This window comes from Rhinoderma darwinii, chromosome 10, assembly GCF_050947455.1.
Source record: "Rhinoderma darwinii isolate aRhiDar2 chromosome 10, aRhiDar2.hap1, whole genome shotgun sequence".
Classification (NCBI taxonomy): Eukaryota; Metazoa; Chordata; class Amphibia; order Anura; family Rhinodermatidae; genus Rhinoderma; species Rhinoderma darwinii.
In genome coordinates, this window is record NC_134696.1 from 2,128,598 (window position 1) to 2,148,109 (window position 19,512).

General features: G+C 45.2%; 1 protein-coding gene across 18 annotated transcripts in view; it reads left to right on the forward strand.

The window, feature by feature from the left end:
* The window catches only part of ARHGAP32 (Rho GTPase activating protein 32), a 523,871-nt gene that overhangs the window by 382,686 nt on the left and 121,673 nt on the right, over positions 1–19,512 (forward strand). For 16 of the 18 annotated variants that reach the window (XM_075839129.1, XM_075839130.1, XM_075839131.1 and 13 more), the window contains 2 exons: positions 5,945–6,051; positions 7,023–7,110. In XM_075839129.1, coding sequence (XP_075695244.1) covers positions 5,945–6,051; positions 7,023–7,110 — 195 coding nt within the window. The remainder of the gene's footprint in view (positions 1–5,944; positions 6,052–7,022; positions 7,111–19,512) is intronic. The other 2 variants (XM_075839122.1, XM_075839139.1) reach the window with 1 other exon arrangement.

The window sequence follows — 19,512 nt, forward strand, 5'->3', positions numbered from 1 at the left end:
ACCTCTACTGTAAGATCGGTCACACTATGGAGCCTCTACTGTAAGATCAGTCACACTATGGAACCTCTACTGTAACAGCAGTCACACTATGGAACCTCTACTGTAAGAGCGGTCACACTATGGAACCTCTACTGTAAGAGCGGTCACACTATGAAACCTCTACTGTAAGAGCGGTCACACTATGAAACCTCTACTGTAAGAGCGGTCACACTATGGAACCTCTACTGTAAGAGCAGTTACACTATGGAGCCTCTACTGTAAGATCAGTCACACTATAGAACCTCTACTGTAAGAGCAGTCACACTATGGAGTCTCTACTGTAAGAGCAGTCACACTATGGAGCCTCTACTGTAAGAGCAGTCACACTATGGAGCCTCTACTGTAAGAGCAGTCACACTATGGAGCCTCTACTGTAAGAGCAGTCACACTATGGAGCCTCTACTGTAAGAGCGGTCACACTATGAAACCTCTACTGTAAGAGCGGTCACACTATGAAACCTCTACTGTAAGAGCGGTCACACTATGGAACCTCTACTGTAAGAGCAGTTACACTATGGAGCCTCTACTGTAAGATCAGTCACACTATAGAACCTCTACTGTAAGAGCAGTCACACTATGGAGTCTCTACTGTAAGAGCGGTCACACTATGGAACCTCTACTGTAAGAGCGGTCAGGTCACACTATGGAACCTCTACTGTAAGAGCGGTCACACTATTATATCCTCCAGCGACATTACATCATATGTGACTGATATCAGCCGCTCCTCTTATATCACTCCAGTACTATTATATCCTCCAGAGACATTACATCATATGTGACTGATATCAGCCGCTCCTCTTATAACGCTCCAGCACTATTATATCCTCCAGAGCCATTACATGATATGTGTGACTGATATCAGCCGCTCCTCTTATATCACTCCAGTACTATTATATCCTCCAGACATTACATCATATATGTGACTGATATCAGCCGCTCCTCTTATAACACTCCAGTACTATTATATCCTCCAGACATCACATCATATGTGACTGATATCAGCCGCTCCTCTTATATCACTCCAGTACTATTATATCCTCCAGAGATATTACATCATATGTGACTGATATCAGCCGCTCCTCTTATATCACTCCAGTACTATTATATCCTCCAGAGACATTACATCATATGTGTGACTGATATCAGCCGCTCCTCTTATATCACTCCAGCACTATTATATCCTCCAGAGACATTACATCATATGTGTGACTGATATCAGCCGCTCCTCTTATATCACTCCAGCACTATTATATCCTCCAGAGACATTACATCATATGTGTGACAGATATCAGCCGCTCCTCTTATAACACTCCAGCACTATTATATCCTCCAGAGACATTACATCATATGTGACTGATATCAGCCGCTCCTCTTATATCACACCAGCACTATTATATCCTCCAGAGACATTACATCATATGTGTGACTGATATCAGCCGCTCCTCTTATATCACTCCAGCACTATTATATCCTCCAGAGACATTACATCATATGTGACTGATATCAGCCGCTCCTCTTATATCACTCCAGCACTATTATATCCTCCAGACATTACATCATATGTGACTGATATCAGCCGCTCCTCTTATATCACTCCAGTACTATTATATCCTCCAGACATTACATCATATGTGACTGATATCAGCCGCACCTCTTATAACACTCCAGCACTATTATATCCTCCAGAGACATTACATCATATGTGTGACTGATATCAGCCGCTCCTCTTATAACACTACAGTACTATTATATCCCCCAGAGACATTACATCATATGTGACTGATATCAGCCGCTCCTCTTATATCACTCCAGCACTATTATATCCTCCAGAGACATTACATCATATGCGACTGATATCAGCCGCTCCTCTTATATCACTCCAGCACCGTAATAACCTACAGACATTTATATCATATATGTGACTGATATCAGCCGCTCCTCTTATATCACTCCAGTACTATTATATCCTCCAGAGACATTACATCATATGTGACTGATATCAGCCGCTCCTCTTATATCACTCCAGTACTATTATATCCTCCAGAGACATTACATCATATGTGTGACTGATATCAGTCGCTCCTCTTATATCACTCCAGCACTATTATATCCTCCAGAGACATTACATCATATGTGTGACTGATATCAGCCGCTCCTCTTATATCACTCCAGTACTATTATATCCTCCAGACATTACATCATATGTGACTGATATCAGCCGCTCCTCTTATATCACTCCAGTACTATTATATCCTCCAGAGACATTACATCATATATGTGACTGATATCAGCCGCTCCTCTTATAACACTCCAGCACTATTATATCCTCCAGAGACATTACATCATATATGTGACTGATATCAGCCGCTCCTCTTATAACACTCCAGCACTATTATATCCTCCAGAGACATTACATCATATGTGTGACTGATATCAGCCGCTCCTCTTATATCACTCCAGTACTATTATATCCTCCAGACATTACATCATATATGTGACTGTTATCAGCCGCTCCTCTTATAACACTCCAGCACTATTATATCCTCCAGAGACATTACATCATATGTGACTGATATCAGCCGCTCCTCTTATATCACTCCAGCACTATTATATCCTCCAGAGACATTACATCATATGTGACTGATATCAGCCGCTCCTCTTATATCACTCCAGTACTATTATATCCTCCAGAGACATTACATCATATGTGACTGATATCAGCCGCTCCTCTTATATCACTCCAGTACTATTATATCCTCCAGACATTACATTATATATGTGACTGATATCAGCCGCTCCTCTTATAACACTCCAGTACTATTATATCCTCCAGAGACATTACATCATATGTGACTGATATCAGCCGCTCCTCTTATATCACTCCAGCACTATTATATCCTCCAGAGACATTACATCATATGTGACTGATATCAGCCGCTCCTCTTATAACACTCCAGTACTATTATATCCTCCAGAGACATTACATCATATGTGTGACTGATATCAGCCGCTCCTCTTATATCACTCCAGCACTATTATATCCTCCAGAGACATTACATCATATGTGACTGATATCAGCCGCTCCTCTTATAACACTCCAGCACTATTATATCCTCCAGAGACATTACATCATATGTGACTGATATCAGCCGCTCCTCTTATATCACTCCAGCACTATTATATCCTCCAGAGACATTACATCATATGTGACTGATATCAGCCGCTCCTCTTATAACACTCCAGCACTATTATAGACAGATCTCGGCCACTGCTCTGGACTGTGGGGTTAGTGACCTCTTCGATCATATGTAGACGGATTAATACTGTGCGCTGGTCTTTGTCTTGGTTCTACTGCGGGTTGCAGTGTCGGCTCTTCTTCTCTGTATTTTCCTCTGTTTGGTTTGTTGGCCAGTAAATTTGCTTTGTGTTTGAGACTTCAGACGTTGTGGAGTTACATCAAATCCTCCAGAACGGTGCGTGTCCCCGGTCCCCAGCTCTACCATCACTGCCGCCACGGTAAACATGTCCACGTCTCTGCAGCACAACATGCTGCTGTCCCTGTAGTGATGATTGTAGTGACTGCTGAACATAGAGGTCTCCTGAAATCATCTCATTCCCCGTCTGTCCAGTCCTCTATAATCCTCCAGTCCTGACTAATGGACATGATGGGGCACATCCCCTGCAGCTCCACATATTGGGTTTTCTCATCTGACACGTTATGTCTTTGGACTGTCCCACCTGTGATGTCGCTGTGCGCTGGTTTCCCTCTCATGGGTGACTCCGCTGAGGCTCCCAGCATTCCCTGACTTTCAGTTTAAAAGGGTTTCTCACTTTCTGAAAACTGATGACCTATCCACCGTATTGATCATCAGTATATGATCAGTGCGTGTCCTACACCCAGATCCTGCACCGATCCGTGTGTGTATAGGTTCAGATAGCACCAGATACGTGGAAGGGTGAGGTTTTGCACGGATAGGGGCCCAACCCAAACATAAATATAAAACAGTATCCGGCACACCAATTTTGAAAAAAAGGTATTTTTTTTATTTTGTGTTTGTTTTTAATGCCAGTGGCAGAGTGCGACGTTTCGGTCTAGGTGACCTTCATCAGGCACTGAGCCGTGCTGGGCAACTGAATTGACGAGCGCTAGTGGTGCTGATAGCGGCTGGCCGCTGTATCATGGCGCTGCACCGATCCGGCACTCAAGCTACCTCCGGGCGCCGGACAATGTTGCCGGAAGCAGATAGCTCCGGTCAAAGAATAGCGGCCGATCTGCAGTGGTCAGAGCCATCTGCTGCCAGCTCCAACTACTGCATCACGTTCCAAATATCCGGTGCACGGAGGCAGCCGGAGTTGCGGATCGGTGCAGGGTCCGGATGTCTGACACGCACCGATCATATACTGATGACCTATCTAGGTCATCAGTTTTCAGAAAGTGGAAAACCCCTTTAAGAAAAAAAATAAGTTGAGGGTGGCGGTTCTACCTGGTGGACAATGATCGCCGATCTCACGATGCACTGAGATACAATTTCATTGTGATGAGGGAAGGTTCTGTGTTCTATCCGCTGCCGAGCGATCGTGTGGATTTGGACCCCATGCACATGACCGTAGATTTGGTCCATAATTACGGACCCATTAATTTCTCTGGGCTTTGGCACCTTTGCGTATTTTTACGGCTGGGTGTCCATGCCGTAGAAATGATAGAACATGTCCTTTTTTTTGTCCGTAATTACGGCACAGACTCCCCATAGAAGTCTATGGGCGCGTCAGTAATTACGGAAGCAATGCTGGGTGATGCCAGGATTTCAGAGGTTACATATCATTCGTGGTTTTCTTCATCCGTAATGCAGCCGTATTTACGGAAGCAAAAAGAAAAACTGCGGACTGCATTTACGCACACCATTCCGTATTTGCGGATGATTTACGAATGACTATAAGTGACTGCGGATCTGTATTTACGGAAGGATGAAATCCAGGGTCGTGGGCATGGGGCCTAAGACAACGTTGCGGTATTTCTAATTGAGATGTTATCGGTGGTTATAACTTTACAGCTGTGAACCCGCAACCTAATCGATCTCCGTGATTGCTGCTACGCTGATTGTGATGCGATGCTCTGCTGCCCTCTGCTGGCAGATTATTGAAACTGAATCCATCCTATTTGGTGTTAAGTCTTCTATGCTATAAAATGAAAGTATGAATCTTATTGGTTGCTGTCGATACGTTTTCATATCTGAGGCCATTGGGACGATACATAAAATACAATCAATAATGTATTTTAAAACCTGTTCTGGAGTCACGGCTTCCACTTTCTCAGGATCCGTTATAATCTGTTCCGATCCATCTCCTCCTTATAATGGTTTCAGATTTTATTACTGGATAGATTAGCGCATCTTGTAAAGGAACCTCATGGAAAAGAACACAATTTAGGATTCAGTGTAGAACGGACATCCTCTGCATTTGTTTTTGAGTCCGTCGCCCGTGGACCTCAATGATAAATAGCAGATCACTATGGCGTTTACCGCCTGGTGTAGTGTGATGGACGTTCACATCACTCCGTCTCATAGAATAGGATCTATTGGGATCTGGGACTCAACACGTGAAGTGCTGTCAGGGTGTCTGCACATGGGGTACCCTCAGACCATGACGGAGCTGTAGACCTGGCTGGAGCAGCAGTGACCGGGTCGGCCTTTATGTCCTGTGCTTATAGATTTCCATTCTTTTCTTCATGGTTCGTACATTGTGTGTTTTATCATTTGCATCCAGTCATCGTCATGCGTCCCCCTCAGCCTCTCACCCTCCTGATGCAGGCGATTTTCAAAAACCACAAGTTCTTGTCTGTTAATTACGTGATATTAAATAATTTGCGTCAGTTGTTTCTAATAGAGCGGTTTCTTCTTCCTGGCAGGCGCGAGGAGCTGATATTCCGGTTCCTGGAGAGATTCCCATTGCCACAGAACTCCCAATGAGATCCTGCAGTCACACCGCAAGCATGAAAGTCAAGAACGTCAAAAAGTGAGTCACGCGTCCATCTCCTCCGTTCTGTATTGCAGCGGTGTATTTCCTGGCCGGCAGCGCAGCGGGTGAATGGAACGGTATCAGCGACATTTATAGTATGTAAGCTGGAGGAGGCTGAACTCTAAGGGTATTTTCACACGTCCAAGTTTCAGACGTAATTCGGGCGTTTTACGGCTCCATTACGCCGACACACATCTGTCCATTACCTTCATTGGGCTTTACGATGTTCTGTGCCGACGACCTGTCATTTTACGCGTCGCTGTAAAAAGACAGCGCGTAAAAAGATGGCTCGTCAAAAGAAGTGCCTGTCACTTCTTGGGACGTAATTGGAGCCGTTTGTCATTGACTCCATTGAAAAACAGCTCCAATTATGTCCGTAAAAGACACCGCGAAAAACGCGAGTACATGCAATTACGTCTGAAATTCAGGAGCTGTTTTCGCCTGAAAACAGCTCCGTAATTTCAGACGTAATTGGCGTTGCCGTGTGAACATGCCCTAAGGATACAGACATTGTAAGAGAAGATCAGTAACATACATAGGGCAAGATGGCCACTGGGATTAAAAGATAACCGCAGGGACATGGGGGCGCTCCGAATCACACGTGGTAGAATCGCTGAACATCCCCTACAAATCTCCGTCCTGGAGTCGTCCGCTGTTTCTTAGTTAGATCTGTCCTTGGGAAAGTTGTGTGATCACCAATATGGCCTCCAGTTCAGCAAATCTTCTGTTCCTGTATTAATGTGTAACTTGGCAGATTTGCCATTCAGCAGCCTGGGAATGTTGGTGGCGCCCCCTGTTGGAGCTGTGATGGGGCCGCTCAGCCTGATTTAGTTAAGAAACAGCTGGTGAAGGTTTAGCCGTTTTACAGACGAGGACGACTCCGCGACTTAGTCCCATTGTTTTAGAGGCTATTGCTGTTTGCGGGCAGGAGACGTCACTCACTCTCCATCCTCCATTTCTCTTCCAAGCAGAATATCCTTCACCAGGGGACACTTCCCAAAACTGGCAGAGTGCGCTCACTTCCACTACGAGAACGTGGACTTCGGCAGCATTCAGGTAAGAACGAGCCGCACGCAATGTCATGATGGTTCATAGGGTTTGTTTTATTGTATACTTGCACGCAAAATCATATTGATTGGTTAATTGGTCTCTGTGTGTGGCAGATTAGATTGTGAGCTCCTGGGGACAGGGATGATGGGAGTGATACATTGTGTGTGAGATATAAAGATTAGATAGTGAGCTCCTGGGGACAGGGATGATGGGAGTGATACAATGTGTGTGAGATATGAAGATTAGATTGCGAGCTCCTGGGGACAGGGATGATGGGAGTGATACAATGTGTGTGAGATATGAAGATTAGATTGCGAGCTCCTGGGGACAGGGATGATGGGAGTGATACAATGTGTGTGAGATATGAAGATTAGATTGCGAGCTCCTGGGGACAGTGATTACACATTAGTACAGTGCTGTGCAGTTTGTTGGTGCTATAATTGAGTAATAAATAATAAGGCAAGAAACTGCGTCCAGTACTGACGGTAAGACCACGTCCGCTGTGACCTCCGCACTCTGCCCGACCTGTCTGTAATAATCTGTCGCAGTGCAGCAGACATTACACTCTCTCCCGGACACGTGTGACGCCATCTTGTATTTATTAAAGGGGTTTTCGCATGAGAGACTTTTATGATATATCCACAGAATAAGTCATAGATATTAGATAGGTGCGGGTCCCACCTCTGGGCCCCCGTAAACCTCGTTCTAGCTTCTTGTTCTCACGCTGCCCCCCACGGCCACTCTCTGATTATATGTTCGGGAGTTACGGAAAGGGAGTAACTCGCTGAGCTGCGCTGTTTCCGTAACTACTATTCAGTTCTATGGGAGTCACAGAAACAGCGCAGCTCAGCGAGTTACTCCCTTTCCGTAACTCCCGAACATATAATCAGAGAGTGGCCGGGGGGGGGGGGGGAGCGTGGGAACCAGAAGCTAGAACGAGGTTTACGGGGGACCAGAGGTGGGACCCGCACCTATCTAATATCTATGACTTATTCTGTGGATATATCATAAATGTCGCTCATGGCAAATCCCCTGTAAGTGGTGTGAAGTGTTTCCCGTGCAGCCGGCGTCCTCTGCTTCATATCTAGTCCATTCCACAAGGTCATCTCACTGCGGCTTATAGTAAAATCCCCGGCCTCAGGCAGCCGACAATGCAGCTGGAGATTGGACTTTTTCTTAAGCTTCTCCCTCCGTAAGAAACTGACAGATCAAAGGTGCAAACAAATAACAGTAAAGTCTCACCCCGGCGGCATCTCTGCGCTAGTGGGCAAATCTCCGATTACAGTGAGTGGATTAATAGAGAGGAGTGATCTAGAAATCACAGCGAGCGGCTCCTAAACCAACCACTGACCTGAGAGAAGTGATCGCCTGATCTCCCGGGAACCAGGGTTGTAGCCGAGCGGGACGTTATTTATATGGGGGGGGGGGGGGGCAGTGCAGGGAAAATAAATGGAATGCTTTCCATTGATATCAATCCCCTCAGAGCTGCAGCGAGCTGCGACCTGTCCGCCCCTCTGCCCCTAATGTGGATTATAATTATCCGACTTCCATTAAAGCTCGGCCTCGGGGCATGCTGGGAGTTTATTGGGAAGTCCTTTAGAATTTGAACTTTTTCTTATGGGATTTTATAGTACAAACTGTTTCCTAAGGGGCTGTTTGTATGGACAGTACAAGGTTTACACGTGCACTTCCCATATATATGACCATGGAGTATATACCGGTCTCAGCCCTCCGCTCTTCACAACACGAATGATCTGATCTATAAAAATAATAAGTGATGGAATCCGTGGTCCTGTTCTCAGCGGCTGCACTCGGCATACAATTCAGATGTGGCCGTCCCCTCCGCTCAAAGGGTAACTAAACTGTAAAAAACATTTGTCATGTTATAGTGACATGTCAGAAGTTTTGATCGGTGGGGGTCCGAGCACTGAGACCCCCACAGAAACACTCAAATGATCGCTGTGCCGCATTGTTTCTGATCAGCTTTCCTGTACAGGTACAATAGGAAGTCGATGAGCCCGTCCACCGTCCACTCTTTATCACGTACGCTGTGGATATTACATAAATGCTTAGGATAGGGAATATCTACAATCCCAAGGTTCACTGAGATACAGATAGTCCTGCTGGTAGTTACACCAGTGACCATTAGGGAGCAGTGTAAACGCGTAGAAAGCTGATGATAAATCAAACCGGAAGGAAGATTTCATGTGAATACAAAGTTCTGTAAACTGTCACCGCGACATCAGGATTTCAACCTGAGGAAGGTTTTCATTATTTCATCCTTGTGAAATATAAAAATAAATATATGGAAGGTTAACAAGGACTGTCCACTACATGTAGAGCAGAGGGAAGGGACTCCTTCACAGTAAGAGCAGTCACACTATGGAACGATCTGCCATTGGATGTAATGATGGGTTGATTTGTCTTTTGAATATTTATAGACGGTTGTAGCATTTCTGGTAAGGATTAAATCATTAGTTCTTTGTGTTAGAAAAATCCTTGTGACTACAAATATTCAACCTATATCCAGCATGTAATAATAGGGGGCAGTGTGTCAGATCAGTGTACAGTCCCTCCTGTATTATATCCAGCGTGTAATAATAGGGGGCAGTGTGTCAGATCAGTGTGTACAGTCCCTCCTGTATTATATCCAGCATGTAATAATAGGGGGCAGTGTGTCAGATCAGTGTACAGTCCCTCCTGTATTATATATCCAGCGTGTAATAATAGGGGGCAGTGTGTCAGATCAGTGTGTACAGTCCCTCCTGTATTATATCCAGCGTGTAATAATAGGGGGCAGTGTGTCAGATCAGTGTGTACAGTCCCTCCTGTATTATATCCAGCGTGTAATAATAGGGGGCAGTGTGTCAGATCAGTGTGTACAGTCCCTCCTGTATTATATCCAGCATGTAATAATAGGGGGCAGTGTGTCAGATCAGTGTACAGTCCCTCCTGTATTATATCCAGCATGTAATAATAGGGGGCAGTGTGTCAGATCAGTGTACAGTCCCTCCTGTATTATACTGTATCCAGCATGTAATAATAGGGGGCAGTGTGTCAGATCAGTGTACAGTCCCTCCTGTATTATATCCAGCGTGTAATAATAGGGGGCAGTGTGTCAGATCAGTGTGTACAGTCCCTCCTGTATTATATCCAGCATGTAATAATAGGGGGCAGTGTGTCAGATCAGTGTGTACAGTCCCTCCTGTATTATATCCAGCATGTAATAATAGGGGGCAGGGTGTCAGATCAGTGTGTACAGTCCCTCCTGTATTATATCCAGCATGTAATAATAGGGGGCAGTGTGTCAGATCAGTGTGTACAGTCCCTCCTGTATTATATCCAGCATGTAATAATAGGGGGCAGTGTGTCAGATCAGTGTACAGTCCCTCCTGTATTATATCCAGCGTGTAATAATAGGGGGCAGTGTGTCAGATCAGTGTACAGTCCCTCCTGTATTATATCCAGCGTGTAATAATAGGGGGCAGTGTGTCAGATCAGTGTGTACAGTCCCTCCTGTATTATATCCAGCGTGTAATAATAGGGGGCTGTGTGTCAGATCAGTGTGTACAGTCCCTCCTGTATTATATCCAGCATGTAATAATAGGGGGCAGGGTGTCAGATCAGTGTGTACAGTCACTCCTGTATTATATCCAGCGTGTAATAATAGGGGGCAGTGTGTCAGATCAGTGTGTACAGTCCCTCCTTTATTATATCCAGCGTGTAATAATAGGGGGCAGGGTGTCAGATCAGTGTGTACAGTCCCTCCTGTATTATATCCAGCGTGTAATAATAGGGGGCTGTGTGTCAGATCAGTGTGTACAGTCCCTCCTGTATTATATCCAGCATGTAATAATAGGGGGCAGTGTGTCAGATCAGTGTACAGTCCCTCCTGTATTATATCCAGCGTGTAATAATAGGGGGCAGTGTGTCAGATCAGTGTGTACAGTCCCTCCTGTATTCTATCCAGCATGTAATAATAGGGGGCAGTGTGTCAGATCAGTGTGTACAGTCCCTCCTGTATTATATCCAGCGTGTAATAATAGGGGGCAGTGTGTCAGATCAGTGTGTACAGTCCCTCCTGTATTATATCCAGCGTGTAATAATAGGGGGCAGTGTGTCAGATCAGTGTGTACAGTCCCTCCTGTATTATATCCAGCATGTAATAATAGGGGGCAGTGTGTCAGATCAGTGTGTACAGTCCCTCCTGTATTATATCCAGCATGTAATAATAGGGGGCAGTGTGTCAGATCAGTGTGTACAGTCCCTCCTGTATTATATCCAGCGTGTAATAATAGGGGGCAGTGTGTCAGATCAGTGTACAGTCCCTCCTGTATTATACTGTATCCAGCATGTAATAATAGGGGGCAGTGTGTCAGATCAGTGTGTACAGTCCCTCCTGTATTATATCCAGCGTGTAATAATAGGGGGCAGTGTGTCAGATCAGTGTACAGTCCCTCCTGTATTATATCCAGCGTGTAATAATAGGGGGCAGTGTGTCAGATCAGTGTACAGTCCCTCCTGTATTATATCCAGCATGTAAAAATAGGGGGCAGTGTGTCAGATCAGTGTACAGTCCCTCCTGTATTATATATCCAGCGTGTAATAATAGGGGGCAGGGTGTCAGATCAGTGTGTACAGTCCCTCCTGTATTATATCCAGCGTGTAATAATAGGGGGCAGTGTGTCAGATCAGTGTGTACAGTCCCTCCTGTATTATACTGTATCCAGCATGTAATAATAGGGGGCAGTGTGTCCGATCAGTGTGTACAGTCCCTCCTGTATTATACTGTATCCAGCATGTAATAATAGGGGGCAGTGTGTCAGATCAGTGTACAGTCCCTCCTGTATTATATCCAGCATGTAATAATAGGGGGCAGTGTATCAGATCAGTGTGTACAGTCCCTCCTGTATTATATCCAGCGTGTAATAATAGGGGGCAGTGTGTCAGATCAGTGTGTACAGTCCCTCCTGTATTATATCCAGCATGTAATAATAGGGGGCAGTGTGTCAGATCCGTGTACAGTCCCTCCTGTATTATATATCCAGCGTGTAATAATAGGGGGCAGTGTGTCAGATCAGTGTGTACAGTCCCTCCTGTATTATATCCAGCATGTAATAATAGGGGGCAGTGTGTCAGATCAGTGTACAGTCCCTCCTGTATTATATCCAGCATGTAAAAATAGGGGGCAGTGTGTCAGATCAGTGTACAGTCCCTCCTGTATTATATATCCAGCTTGTAATAATAGGGGGCACGGTGTCAGATAAGTGTGTACAGTCCCTCCTGTATTATATCCAGCGTGTAATAATAGGGGGCAGTGTGTCAGATCAGTGTACAGTCCCTCCTGTATTATATCCAGCGTGTAATAATAGGGGGCAGTGTGTCAGATCAGTGTGTACAGTCCCTCCTGTATTATATCCAGCATGTAATAATAGGGGGCAGTGTGTCAGATCAGTGTGTACAGTCCCTCCTGTATTATATCCAGCGTGTAATAATAGGGGGCAATGTGTCAGATCAGTGTGTACAGTCCCTCCTGTATTATATCCAGCGTGTAATAATAGGGGGCAGTGTGTCAGATCCGTGTACAGTCCCTCCTGTATTATATCCAGCATGTAATAATAGGGGGCAGTGTGTCAGATCAGTGTACAGTCCCTCCTGTATTATATCCAGCATGTAATAATAGGGGGCAGTGTGTCAGATCAGTGTGTACAGTCCCTCCTGTATTATATCCAGCGTGTAATAATAGGGGGCAGTGTGTCAGATCAGTGTACAGTCCCTCCTGTATTATATCCAGCATGTAATAATAGGGGGCAGTGTGTCAGATCAGTGTGTACAGTCCCTCCTGTATTATATCCAGCGTGTAATAATAGGGGGCAGGGTGTCAGATCAGTGTGTGCAGTCCCTCCTGTATTATACTGTATCCAGCGTGTAATAATAGGGGGCAGTGTGTCAGATCAGTGTACAGTCCCTCCTGTATTATATCCAGCATGTAATAATAGGGGGCAGTGTGTCAGATCAGTGAGTACAGTCGCTCCTGTATTATATCCAGCGTGTAATAATAGGGGGCAGTGTGTCAGATCCGTGTACAGTCCCTCCTGTATTATATCCAGCATGTAATAATAGGGGGCAGTGTGTCAGATCAGTGTACAGTCCCTCCTGTATTATATCCAGCATGTAATAATAGGGGGCAGTGTGTCAGATCAGTGTGTACAGTCCCTCCTGTATTATATCCAGCGTGTAATAATAGGGGGCAGTGTGTCAGATCAGTGTACAGTCCCTCCTGTATTATATCCAGCATGTAATAATAGGGGGCAGTGTGTCAGATCAGTGTGTACAGTCCCTCCTGTATTATATCCAGCGTGTAATAATAGGGGGCAGGGTGTCAGATCAGTGTGTGCAGTCCCTCCTGTATTATACTGTATCCAGCGTGTAATAATAGGGGGCAGTGTGTCAGATCAGTGTACAGTCCCTCCTGTATTATATCCAGCATGTAATAATAGGGGGCAGTGTGTCAGATCAGTGAGTACAGTCGCTCCTGTATTATATCCAGCATGTAATAATAGGGGGCAGTGTGTCAGATCAGTGTACAGTCCCTCCTGTATTATATCCAGCATGTAATAATAGGGGGCAGTGTGTCAGATCCGTGTGTACAGTCCCTCCTGTATTATATCCAGCGTGTAATAATAGGGGGCAGTGTGTCAGATCCGTGTGTACAGTCCCTCCTGTATTATATCCAGCGTGTAATAATAGGGGGCAGTGTGTCAGATCCGTGTGTACAGTCCCTCCTGTATTATATCCAGCATGTAATAATAGGGGGCAGGGTGTCAGATCAGTGTACAGTCCCTCCTGTATTATATCCAGCGTGTAATAATAGGGGGCAGTGTGTCAGATCCGTGTGTACAGTCCCTCCTGTATTATATCCAGCATGTAATAATAGGGGGCAGGGTGTCAGATCAGTGTACAGTCCCTCCTGTATTATATCCAGCGTGTAATAATAGGGGGCAGTGTGTCAGATCAGTGTGTACAGTCCCTCCTGTATTATATCCAGCATGTAATAATAGGGGGCAGTATGTCAGATCAGTGTGTACAGTCCCTCCTGTATTATATCCAGCGTGTAATAATAGGGGGCAGTGTGTCAGATCAGTTTGTACAGTCCCTCCTGTATTATATATCCAGCGTGTAATAATAGGGGGCAGTGTGTCAGATCAGTGTGTACAGTCCCTCCTGTATTATATCCAGCGTGTAATAATAGGGGGCAGGGTGTCAGATCAGTGTGTACATTCCCTCCTGTATTATATATCCAGCATGTAATAATAGGGGGCAGTGTGTCAGATCAGTGTGTACAGTCCCTCCTGTATTATATCCAGCGTGTAATAATAGGGGGCAGTGTGTCAGATCAGTGTGTACAGTCCCTCCTGTATTATATCCAGCATGTAATAATAGGGGGCAGTGTGTCAGATCAGTGTGTACAGTCCCTCCTGTATTATATCCAGCGTGTAATAATAGGGGGCAGTGTGTCAGATCAGTTTGTACAGTCCCTCCTATATTATATATCCAGCGTGTAATAATAGGGGGCTGTGTATCAGATCAGTGTGTACAGTCCCTCCTGTATTATATCCAGCGTGTAATAATAGGGGGCAGGGTGTCAGATCAGTGTGTACATTCCCTCCTGTATTATATATCCAGCATGTAATAATAGGGGGCAGTGTGTCAGATCAGTGTGTACAGTCCCTCCTGTATTATATCCAGCGTGTAATAATAGGGGGCAGTGTGTCAGATCAGTGTGTACAGTCCCTCCTGTATTATATCCAGCATGTAATAATAGGGGGCAGGGTGTCAGATCAGTGTGTACAGTCCCTCCTGTATTATATCCAGCATGTAATAATAGGGGGCAGGGTGTCAGATCAGTGTGTACAGTCCCTCCTGTATTATATCCAGCGTGTAATAATAGGGGGCAGGGTGTCAGATCAGTGTGTACAGTCCCTCCTGTATTATATCCAGCATGTAATAATAGGGTGCAGTGTGTCAGATCAGTGTGTACAGTCCCTCCTGTATTATATCCAGCGTGTAATAATAGGGGGCAGGGTGTCAGATCAGTGTGTACAGTCCCTCCTGTATTATATCCAGCGTGTAATAATAGGGGGCAGTGTGTCAGATCAGTGTGTACATTCCCTCCTGTATTATATATCCAGCATGTAATAATAGGGGGCAGTGTGTCAGATCAGTGTGTACAGTCCCTCCTGTATTATATCCAGCGTGTAATAATAGGGGGCAGTGTGTCAGATCAGTGTACAGTCCCTCCTGTATTATATCCAGAATGTAATAATAGGGGGCAGTGTGTCAGATCCGTGTGTACAGTCCCTCCTGTATTATATCCAGCGTGTAATAATAGGGGGCAGTGTGTCAGATCCGTGTGTACAGTCCCTCCTGTATTATATCCAGCGTGTAATAATAGGGGGCAGTGTGTCAGATCCGTGTGTACAGTCCCTCCTGTATTATATCCAGCATGTAATAATAGGGGGCAGGGTGTCAGATCAGTGTACAGTCCCTCCTGTATTATATCCAGCGTGTAATAATAGGGGGCAGTGTGTCAGATCCGTGTGTACAGTCCCTCCTGTATTATATCCAGCATGTAATAATAGGGGGCAGTGTGTCAGATCAGTGTGTACAGTCCCTCCTGTATTATATCCAGCGTGTAATAATAGGGGGCAGTGTGTCAGATCAGTTTGTACAGTCCCTCCTGTATTATATATCCAGCGTGTAATAATAGGGGGCTGTGTATCAGATCAGTGTGTACAGTCCCTCCTGTATTATATCCAGCGTGTAATAATAGGGGGCAGGGTGTCAGATCAGTGTGTACATTCCCTCCTGTATTATATATCCAGCGTGTAATAATAGGGGGCAGTGTGTCAGATCAGTGTGTACAGTCCCTCCTGTATTATATCCAGCGTGTAATAATAGGGGGCAGGGTGTCAGATCAGTGTGTACAGTCCCTCCTGTATTATATCCAGCATGTAATAATAGGGGGCAGGGTGTCAGATCAGTGTACAGTCCCTCCTGTATTATATCCAGCGTGTAATAATAGGGGGCAGTGTGTCAGATCCGTGTGTACAGTCCCTCCTGTATTATATCCAGCATGTAATAATAGGGGGCAGGGTGTCAGATCAGTGTACAGTCCCTCCTGTATTATATCCAGCGTGTAATAATAGGGGGCAGTGTGTCAGATCAGTGTGTACAGTCCCTCCTGTATTATATCCAGCATGTAATAATAGGGGGCAGTATGTCAGATCAGTGTGTACAGTCCCTCCTGTATTATATCCAGCGTGTAATAATAGGGGGCAGTGTGTCAGATCAGTTTGTACAGTCCCTCCTGTATTATATATCCAGCGTGTAATAATAGGGGGCAGTGTGTCAGATCAGTGTGTACAGTCCCTCCTGTATTATATCCAGCGTGTAATAATAGGGGGCAGGGTGTCAGATCAGTGTGTACATTCCCTCCTGTATTATATATCCAGCATGTAATAATAGGGGGCAGTGTGTCAGATCAGTGTGTACAGTCCCTCCTGTATTATATCCAGCGTGTAATAATAGGGGGCAGTGTGTCAGATCAGTGTGTACAGTCCCTCCTGTATTATATCCAGCATGTAATAATAGGGGGCAGTGTGTCAGATCAGTGTGTACAGTCCCTCCTGTATTATATCCAGCGTGTAATAATAGGGGGCAGTGTGTCAGATCAGTTTGTACAGTCCCTCCTATATTATATATCCAGCGTGTAATAATAGGGGGCTGTGTATCAGATCAGTGTGTACAGTCCCTCCTGTATTATATCCAGCGTGTAATAATAGGGGGCAGGGTGTCAGATCAGTGTGTACATTCCCTCCTGTATTATATATCCAGCATGTAATAATAGGGGGCAGTGTGTCAGATCAGTGTGTACAGTCCCTCCTGTATTATATCCAGCGTGTAATAATAGGGGGCAGTGTGTCAGATCAGTGTGTACAGTCCCTCCTGTATTATATCCAGCATGTAATAATAGGGGGCAGGGTGTCAGATCAGTGTGTACAGTCCCTCCTGTATTATATCCAGCGTGTAATAATAGGGGGCAGGGTGTCAGATCAGTGTGTACAGTCCCTCCTGTATTATATCCAGCATGTAATAATAGGGGGCAGTGTGTCAGATCAGTGTGTACAGTCCCTCCTGTATTATATCCAGCGTGTAATAATAGGGGGCAGTGTGTCAGATCAGTGTGTACAGTCCCTCCTGTATTATATCCAGCGTGTAATAATAGGGGGCAGGGTGTCAGATCAGTGTGTACAGTCCCTCCTGTATTATATCCAGCGTGTAATAATAGGGGGCAGTGTGTCAGATCAGTGTGTACAGTCCCTCCTGTATTATATCCAGCATGTAATAATAGGGGGCAGGGTGTCAGATCAGTGTGTACAGTCCCTCCTGTATTATATCCAGCGTGTAATAATAGGGGGCAGGGTGTCAGATCAGTGTGTACAGTCCCTCCTGTATTATATCCAGCATGTAATAATAGGGGGCAGTGTGTCAGATCAGTGAGTACAGTCGCTCCTGTATTATATCCAGCATGTAATAATAGGGGGCAGTGTGTCAGATCAGTGTACAGTCCCTCCTGTATTATATCCAGAATGTAATAATAGGGGGCAGTGTGTCAGATCCGTGTGTACAGTCCCTCCTGTATTATATCCAGCGTGTAATAATAGGGGGCAGTGTGTCAGATCCGTGTGTACAGTCCCTCCTGTATTATATCCAGCGTGTAATAATAGGGGGCAGTGTGTCAGATCCGTGTGTACAGTCCCTCCTGTATTATATCCAGCATGTAATAATAGGGGGCAGGGTGTCAGATCAGTGTACAGTCCCTCCTGTATTATATCCAGCGTGTAATAATAGGGGGCAGTGTGTCAGATCCGTGTGTACAGTCCCTCCTGTATTATATCCAGCATGTAATAATAGGGGGCAGTGTGTCAGATCAGTGTGTACAGTCCCTCCTGTATTATATCCAGCGTGTAATAATAGGGGGCAGTGTGTCAGATCAGTTTGTACAGTCCCTCCTGTATTATATATCCAGCGTGTAATAATAGGGGGCTGTGTATCAGATCAGTGTGTACAGTCCCTCCTGTATTATATCCAGCGTGTAATAATAGGGGGCAGGGTGTCAGATCAGTGTGTACATTCCCTCCTGTATTATATATCCAGCGTGTAATAATAGGGGGCAGTGTGTCAGATCAGTGTGTACAGTCCCTCCTGTATTATATCCAGCGTGTAATAATAGGGGGCAGGGTGTCAGATCAGTGTGTACAGTCCCTCCTGTATTATATCCAGCGTGTAATAATAGGGGGCAGTGTGTCAGATCAGTGTGTACAGTCCCTCCTGTATTATACTGTATCCAGCATGTAATAATAGGGGGCAGTGTGTCCGATCAGTGTGTACAGTCCCTCCTGTATTATACTGTATCCAGCATGTAATAATAGGGGGCAGTGTGTCAGATCAGTGTACAGTCCCTCCTGTATTATATCCAGCATGTAATAATAGGGGGCAGTGTATCAGATCAGTGTGTACAGTCCCTCCTGTATTATATCCAGCGTGTAATAATAGGGGGCAGTGTGTCAGATCAGTGTGTACAGTCCCTCCTGTATTATATCCAGCATGTAATAATAGGGGGCAGTGTGTCAGATCCGTGTACAGTCCCTCCTGTATTATATATCCAGCGTGTAATAATAGGGGGCAGTGTGTCAGATCAGTGTGTACAGTCCCTCCTGTATTATATCCAGCATGTAATAATAGGGGGCAGTGTGTCAGATCAGTGTACAGTCCCTCCTGTATTATATCCAGCATGTAAAAATAGGGGGCAGTGTGTCAGATCAGTGTACAGTCCCTCCTGTATTATATATCCAGCTTGTAATAATAGGGGGCACGGTGTCAGATAAGTGTGTACAGTCCCTCCTGTATTATATCCAGCGTGTAATAATAGGGGGCAGTGTGTCAGATCAGTGTGTACAGTCCCTCCTGTATTATACTGTATCCAGCATGTAATAATAGGGGGCAGTGTGTCCGATCAGTGTACAGTCCCTCCTGTATTATATCCAGCATGTAATAATAGGGGGCAGTGTATCAGATCAGTGTGTACAGTCCCTCCTGTATTATATCCAGCGTGTAATAATAGGGGGCAGTGTGTCAGATCAGTGTGTACAGTTCCTCCTGTATTATATCCAGCATGTAATAATAGGGGGCAGTGTGTCAGATCAGTGTACAGTCCCTCCTGTATTATATCCAGCGTGTAATAATAGGGGGCAGTGTGTCAGATCAGTGTGTACAGTCCCTCCTGTATTATATCCAGCATGTAATAATAGGGGGCAGTGTGTCAGATCAGTGTGTACAGTCCCT